The following is an 8,728-nucleotide window of genomic DNA, read 5'->3' on the forward strand; positions in this document are numbered from 1 at the left end:
GACTGATATCAGATCTGGTTCCAGACATTAAAAATCAGTGGTCCTTAAAAAAAAGGTTTTATGACGTTTGGAGGTTCTTACAGGTTAGACTTTTTATAAGTTATCTTTTTCAAGTTCCGACTTCTTTAAATCTAATTCACATATCTCACAGTGATTGGTTAAAAAAAGCACTTGATGGCAAATCTATGGCTACTGAGTCTTTTGAGAATTTGGGTTTTACCCTTATGATATAGGAAGCCTAGCACCCCTCCTAAGAACTGTAACTAACTGATACTAATCTCACTGGGTTCAAGTTAAAGAGACAGCGCACTGTACAAAATACTCGGAATTGGCAACATTTTCAATAACACATTTATTAAAAAAGATATTCTACTCACAAACACACTTTCACACTGATATATCCAATGCTGAAAGTAGCTGCATGCCAGCCAATGACCATATTCAACATTTATTTAGCACATGAATACCGAATTCCTAAATGACGCCCATGCCTAAAAATGACATGTTGAGCCAATTACAGGGTGAGTTTTATGTAGGATGCACTTCACCCTCTTTAAAAGGCAGTAGGAAAAAACATAATTTATGTAAGAACTTACCTGATAAATTCATTTCTTTCATATTGGCAAGAGTCCATGAGCTAGTGAGGTATGGGATATACAATCCTACCAGGAGGGGCAAAGTTTCCCAAACCTCAAAACGCCTATAAATACACCCCTCACCAGACACACAATTCAGTTTAACGAATAGCCAAGTAGTGGGGTGATAAAGAAAGGAGTAAAAAGCATCAACAAAGGAATTTGGAAATAATTGTGCTTTATACAAAAAAAATCATAACCACCATAAAAAAGGGTGGGCCTCATGGACTCTTGTCAATATGAAAGAAATGAATTTATCAGGTAAGTTCTTACATAAATTATGTTTTCTTTCATGTAATTGGCAAGAGTCCATGAGCTAGTGACGTATGGGATAGCAATACCCAAGATGTGTAACTCCACACAAGAGTCACTAGAGAGGGAGGGATACAATAAAAACAACCATTTTCCGCTGAAAAAATTAAATCCACAACCAAAAAAATAAGGCCCAGATTATGAGTTTTGCGTTAGAGGCTATGCAGTGCTAATGAGCAGTTTTCTCTCACCGCTCACTTACCTACAGCGCTGGTATTACGAGTTTTCAGAAACCCGGCGTTAAAAGACAAGAAGTGAACGTTGAGCAAAATTTTGCTCATTACCGCACTCCAATACCAGCGCTGCTTAAGTCAGCGGTGAGCTGGTCGTACGTGCTTGTGCACGATTTCCCCATAGGAATCAACGGGGAGAGCCGGCTGAGTAAAAGTCTAACACCTGCAAAAAAGCAGCGTAAAACTCACTAACGTAGCCCCATTGATTCCTATGGGGAAATAAAAGTTATGTCTACACCTAACACCCTAACATGAACCCCGAGTCTAAACACCCCTAATCTTATACTTATTAACCCCTAATCTGCCGCCGCCGACACCTACATTATACTTATTAACCCCTAATCTGCCGCTCCGGACACCACCGCCACCTACATTATATGTATTAACCCCTAATCTGCTGCCCCCAACATCGCCGACACCTACATACCATTTATTAACCCCTAATCTGCTGCCCCCAATGTCGCCGCAACCTACCTACACTTATTAACCCCTAATCTGCCGCTCCGGACATCGCCGCCACTATAATAAACATATTAACCCCTAAACCGCCACACTCCCGCCTCGCAAACATTAGTTAAATATTATTAACCCCTAATCTGCCGTCCCTAACATCGCCGCCACCTACCTACATTTATTAACCCCTAATCTGATGCCCCCAACATCGTCACCACTATACTAAATGTATTAACCCCTAAACCTAAGTCTAACCCTAACCCTAACACCCCCTAACTTAAATATAATTTAAATAAGTCTAAATAAAATTACTATCATTAACTACATTATTCCTATTTAAAACTAAATACTTACCTATAAAATAAACCCTAACATAGCTACAATATAACTAATAGTTACATTATATCTATCTTAGGGTTTATTTTTATTTTACAGGCAAGTTTGTATTTATTTTAACTAGGTAGAATAGTTACTAAATAGTTATTAACTATTTAATAACTACCTAGCTAAAATAAATACAAAAGTACCTGTAAAATAAAACCTAACCTAAGTTACACTAACACCTAACACTACACTATAATTAAATAAATTAACTAAATTAACAACAATGAAATCAATTAAATTAGCTAAAGTACAAAAAAAAAACACTAAAGCCCCAAAGTAATCAGCTCTTTTACCTGAAAAAAAAAATACAAACAACCCCCCAACAGTAAAACCCACCACCCACACAACCAACCCCCAAATAAAATACTATCTAAAAAAAACCTAAGCTCCCCATTGCCCTGAAAAGGGCATTTGGATGGGCATTGCCCTTAAAAGGGCAATTAGCTCTTTTGCAGGCCCAAAGTCCCTAACCTAAAAATAAAACCCACCCAATACACCCTTAAAAAAAACCCTGAAGATCGACTTACCGGGAGAAGTCTTCATCCAAGCCGGGCGAAGTGGTCCTCCAGACGGGCAGTAGTCTTCATCCAGACGGCATCTTCTATCCTCATCCATCAGCCGCGGAGCGGGTCCATCTTCAAGACATCCGACGTGGAGCATCCTCCTCATCCGACGACTAAAGATGAATGAAGGTACCTTTAAGTGATGTCATCCAAGATGGCGTCCCCTAGATTCCGATTGGCTGATAGAATTCTATCAGCCAATCGGAATTAAGGTAGAAAAAATCCTATTGGCTGATGCAATCAGCAAATATGATTGAGCTTGCATTCTATTGGCTGTTCCAATCAGCCAATAGGATTGAACTTCAATCCTATTGGCTGATTGCATCAGCCAATAGGATTTTTTCTACCTTAAAGGGACAGTCTCCACCAGAATTTTTATTGTTTAAATAGATAGATAATCCCTTTATTACCCATTCCCCAGTCTTCAGGGGGTTAGTGTTAGGTTTTTTTAAGGGTGTATTGGGTGGGTTTTATTTTTAGGTTAGGGACTTTGGGCCTGCAAAAGAGCTAACTGCCCTTTTAAGGGCAATGCCCATCCAAATGCCCTTTTCAGGGCAATGGGGAGCTTAGGTTTTTTTTAGATAGTATTTCATTTGGGGGGTTGGTTGTGTGGGTGGTGGGTTTTACTGTTGGGGGGGTTGCTTGTATTTTTTCAGGTAAAAGAGCTGATTACTTTGGGGCAATGCCCTGCAAAAGGCCCTTTTAAGGGCTATTGATAGTTTAGTTTAGGATAGGGTTTTTTTTATTTTGGGGGGCTTTTTTTATTTTGATAGGTTAGGTATAATTAGTTTAAATATCTTGTAATTTGTTTATTATTTTCTGTAATTTAGTCTTTGTTTTTTTTTGTACTTTAGCTAATTTAATTTAATTGATTTAATTGTTAATTTAGTTAATGTATTTAATTATAGTGTAGTGTTAGGTGTTAGTGTAACTTAGGTTAGGTTTTATTTTACAGGTACTTTTGTATTTATTTTAGCTAGGTAGTTATTAAAATAGTTAATAACTATTTACTAACTATTCTACCTAGTTAAAATAAATACAAACTTGCCTGTAAAATAAAAATAAACCCTAAGATAGCTACAATGTAACTATTAGTTATATTGTAGCTAGCTTAGGGTTTATTTTATAGGTAAGTATTTAGTTTTAAATAGGAATAATGTAGTTAATGATAGTAATTTTATTTAGACTTATTTAAATTATATTTAAGTTAGGGGGTGTTAGGGTTAGGGTTAGACTTAGGTTTAGGGGTTAATACATTTAGCATAGTGGCGGAGACGTTGGGGGCGTCAGATTAGGGGTTAATACATGTAGGTAGGTGGCGGCGATGTTAGGGACGGCAGATTAGGGGTTAATAATATTTAACTAATGTTTGCGAGGTGGGAGTGAGGAGGTTTAGGGGTTAATATATTTATTATAGTGGCGGCGACGCTGGGGACGGCAGATTAGGGGTTAATAAGTGTAGGTAGGTTGCGGCTACATTGGGGGCGGCAGATTTCAAAAGGCAAAATATATGAAAAGCAGGAAAACACAAAAATACATTGCATAATTATTTTTCTCTGAATAACAAGATTATTTTTAGGGCAGTTCATTTTGAGTTTATTGTCCTTGTCATTCTTGAAAAGAGCTTCAGTTTACTTCTTTTTTTTTTTTTTGTATTTTATCCTGTCTAAATCCGAACATTATTGGTCTATGGATAAAAAGGTCTAAGCCACAAAACAAGACACACACAATACATACAATACTTGATTATTTGATCCTGGCTTAAAAATGTATTTACAAACTTTTCAATGTTTGTCCAAAAATTATAAATGGATGTCTCTTTAAAAACAAACTGAATGTGTGCAAGAAAAAAACAGTCAGTTGATTTGTTTATAAAGTTAAAACAGTAATTCTAAAAAAGTAAGAAAGTATTTTCTGCAGGCAGTAATGTCTTTGGGGCCGATATATTAATGTGTGGACAGAAATGATCCCCTGTAGCGCATCATGTCCGCCACACATGTTCCTTGTGAAATGCATGTGCAATGCCGCCTCCTGCAGATTTGCGGCCAATCGTATTCGATCGGGCTGATTGCTGTCCGCCGCCTCATAGGTGGCGGACGAGTTAAGGAGCAGCGGTCTTAAAGTGAAAGTAAATCCTAGCGTTTTACAAACGCTAGGATTTACTATTGAAACAAAAGGGCACTTTCATTCATGAAGTATAAAGATACTTCATGTAGAAAGCTCCTTTATTTGATTAAATCAATCGCCGTTTTTAGCTGCTACAGCAGCCCACGGCTAAAAAAAAATTTGCCTAAGAGGTGACGTTTTCACCTGTTAGCCAATAGCCGTTGGTAAATCCGGCTTGGCGCCCATGGGAGCCAGATTTACTGCACTGCTATAGGCTAAGAGGTGAAAACGTCACCTCTTAGCCAAAAATTCTTTTAGCCGTGCTCTTCTGTAAGAGCGGCAATCGATTTAATCAAATAAAGGAGCTTTCTACATGAAGTATCTTATACTTCATGAATGAAAGTGCCCTTTATTTGTTTCAATAGTAAATCCTAGCGTTTGTACAACGCTAGAATTTACTTTCACTTTAAGACCGGTGCTTCTTAAAGGGACAGTATACTGTAAAATAGTTTTTCCCTTAATGTGTTTACAATTGCTTTTTTACCAACTGCAAAGTAAAAAATGTATGAAAATTAGCTTTTAAAGGTTTATTTGTGTATATTAAAGCTCTGATTTTGTGTTTTGAAGCCACAACCTAATAAAATGGGTTGGTCTTGTAGGTATAATCAGATCTCATTACTGTATCACATTGTGCACATATACCTGCTACTTTATCTTATATCTGTCCTTAAAACAATCACCAGTACTTTGAGAGAATAATGGAAAATCAACATTTTATTACCTTATCTCTGCTATATCCGACTGGGAGTGTAATTTCTTCTGCTGGCTGTGTTTACAAAGCTTATCTATAGCTGGTACGCGCGGCCACAAACTTTCAGAATAGGTGGGGATACCACATGCTAAATCAACAATTTCAAATGCCAATATAAGGGTAAAGGAGCTACTTGTAAATAATTTAATACACTCCAGCAGGTAAAGTGGATCATTGGGAACAAATTAAAGGGGAGAAAATTTTTGAGTAAACTGTCCCTTTAACTCCTGTTTCCGGTGCTCGCGTGGAAACAGCTGCATTTAGGGCCATTTGGGCCTTGATAAATCGGCCCCTTTGACTTTAAAAGTTCAAATTTACACAAATGATCTAGCAATGTCCTTGTCAATTGATTGGTGCCTGTATCTGCCAATAAGTATGTAAGCTTCACTTATGTTCTTGGCCAGTCCTCTCCCTATTAAATATTGCTGCTGGCTTGTTGCAATAGCACTAGCTACTACTTTAAATACAGTATATTTGCATAATCAACAGATGCATAATAAAAATGCAATGCAGATTTTCAAATGAGCCTGAAAAATTTAGTTACAGTAGTTACATTTTCCTTCTCCCTGCATCATGTGACATTCATCAGCTAATTATGCTCAGTAGGAAGCTTTGGCCTCAGAAAGTGTACATAAAAAAAAGATTATGCACATATTGATAATAGAAGCGATTATATATGTATATAGACACACAGTATACATATATATATTATTATTTTTTGAGAGAGAAACAACAGGGGGCCTTTAATTGTAAAAATTAACTTGCATCTTGCTGTATTGTCATAGTCAACATTTAAATGCATAAATATATATACATTATTATTATTTTTTAAGGAAATAAATCAGATCTCTTGGAAAAGAGGCAGGTCTTGTTTGAAGAAGCGTGCACACTTGCGGAGAAGCACGGGCTATTAGCTGTCCTGGAAACTTCTGCGAAAGAATCTCACAATGTCGAAGAAGTGTTTTTGCTGATGGCTAAAGAACTTATTGCACGAAACACTCTCAACTTTCACTCCGAAAATCCACGCAACAGTTTTATGCTGGAATCCCATCCTATCATTGCTCCCCCGGCAGAGAAGAACTGTCAGTGCTGAGACAGTAACCAAAACCAATTCCCAGCCACTGCCTGACAAAGCTATTATATTCTTGTGAGATTTACCAGCCTATAACTTCCCGTCTGACCTTACAATTGGCCAAAGAGGGAAACTCTTGTTCTTTTGCATGATTTGCTGTTGTTCCATAGATAACACCTACTACAGAAAATGTTATGATCTTACTCATGGACTTGGAAAACACAACATCTGAAAAAATAGGAAAAAATGGCTTTGTGTGAGACTGATATCTCTTTTACTTTAAGTTTTCAGTCTTGCAAAAAAGAGGCACATTTCCAGGACAATGTGGGACAAGAGGATTTGTTTTTAAAAGAGATGTCCCTGCTAAAGTGGGACAGTTGGGAAGCCTAACCTGTAATATTGGAAGATTTACACACATGGACAATGGTAATCTAATTTATTTACAGCCTTATAATATAAGTAGATCTTATGCCACAATAGAAGCATTTCTTTGTAATTGTATAGGACACAAATTGTGAGTGGCATTTATACATATATGTAAAGTATGTATATTGGGAAATATGACTAATAGGCATTCAAAAGAGAAAAGAATGTGGTTTAGAATTTTTACTCTGGCTCGATACACCACATACACTGGATTCCTACAGATCGTGAGTGTAATTTTTATGTATTTTCTTAAAACTCCATGAAGGGCATTGATACACACCAAATAGATTAAAGGGATATGAAACCCATTTTTTTTATTTCATGATTCAGATAGAGCAACAATTTGAAGTAACTTTCTAATTTACTCCTATTATCAATTTGTCTTCGTTTTCTTGGAGAAAAGTAGAAAGTTGCTTAAAATTGCATGCTCAGTCTATCTGAATCATGATAGAAAAAAAATTGGGTTTCATATCCCTTTAAGAGAGTGTTTGTTTACATCCTCAGTGAGCAATCTTTCAATAAATAATTGTATTTAAATACCTTTAACTACTGCACTATAATTAATTGTCTACAACACATCCAGCACATTGCCAAGAATGTTAACAACGTTGTGAGGCATGCACAAAATATTACAACGTTCTATAACATTATACCTCATTTAAATAATCTTATTCTGATATATGATCTTATGATAGATACATTGCTGTTGTAAACACATCCAAAGTTTGTAAAGGCCACGTGCCAGAGATATTTGCATTGAATACAATGGGGAATGTTGCATGAAAAAAATGTCACTAAACCAGTTCTACTGCATGCAACATTTAAAATAATAATAATAATAAATAATATATATACTATATATATATATTTATATATTTATATATATATATAAACACACATATATAAACAGGATTTGCAGATTTATTAAATTTAATTTAACAGTTTTGACCACTTGAAAACTCTTTGTGGCCTTTTTTTTAGAGCTGTTTTATTATTATTATTATTATTATTATTATTATTTTATATTTACATTTAAGGCATACCCCATATATCTGGAAACTTTTTTTTTTTTAAATAATTAAAAATAAATCTCATCACGTTTAAAGTAAGAACTGTGTACTCAAATTATATACTATCATAAGAATGTTCCTTTACAAGTACAGTGTTGGATGTTTTAGGATGTTAATTGTAAAATAAAACGATTGATTATTGTAGATGTTGTAAATGTACAGTGTTGGATTACTGAAAAACACAACAGGCAGTCATTATTAATAATAATTAGCGGTGATGTTCCTTCCGGGACAGTCCGTCAAAATCTATGTGAAATTTCCTTTTGAAAAATCTGTTGTTTTCTGGTTTCTTAAAGGGACACAAGTCAAAATTAAAGGGATACTAAACCCAATTTTTTTCTTTCATGAAAATAAAAGATAGAGCAGGCAATTTTAAGCAACTTTCTAATTTACTCCTATTATCAAATTTTCTTTGTTCTCTTGCTATCTTTATTTAAAAAGCAGGAATGTAAAGTTTTGTAGCTGTCCCATTTTAGGTTCATTTTAGGTTCAGCACCTGGGAAAGCTCTTGCTGATTGGTGTCTAAATGTAGCCACCAATAAGCAAGTGCTACCCAGGGTGCTGATCAAAAAATGGTCCGGCACCTAAGGTTTCATTACTACTTTTTCAAGTAAAGATACCAAGAGAGAGAAGAAAAATTGATAATAGGGGTAAATTAGAAAG

General features: G+C 35.7%; 1 protein-coding gene across 1 annotated transcript in view; it reads left to right on the top strand.

The window, feature by feature from the left end:
- Window positions 1-8,209, top strand: part of RAB19 (RAB19, member RAS oncogene family) — a 100,003-nt gene extending 91,794 nt beyond the window's left edge. Inside the window, exon 7 of the mRNA XM_053719033.1 lies at window positions 6,331-8,209. Coding sequence (XP_053575008.1) covers window positions 6,331-6,590 — 260 coding nt within the window. The 3' untranslated portion in view covers window positions 6,591-8,209. The remainder of the gene's footprint in view (window positions 1-6,330) is intronic.
- The last annotated feature ends 519 nt before the right edge of the window (window positions 8,210-8,728 follow it).

Source organism: Bombina bombina, chromosome 6 (assembly GCF_027579735.1).
Source record: "Bombina bombina isolate aBomBom1 chromosome 6, aBomBom1.pri, whole genome shotgun sequence".
NCBI lineage: Eukaryota > Metazoa > Chordata > Amphibia > Anura > Bombinatoridae > Bombina > Bombina bombina.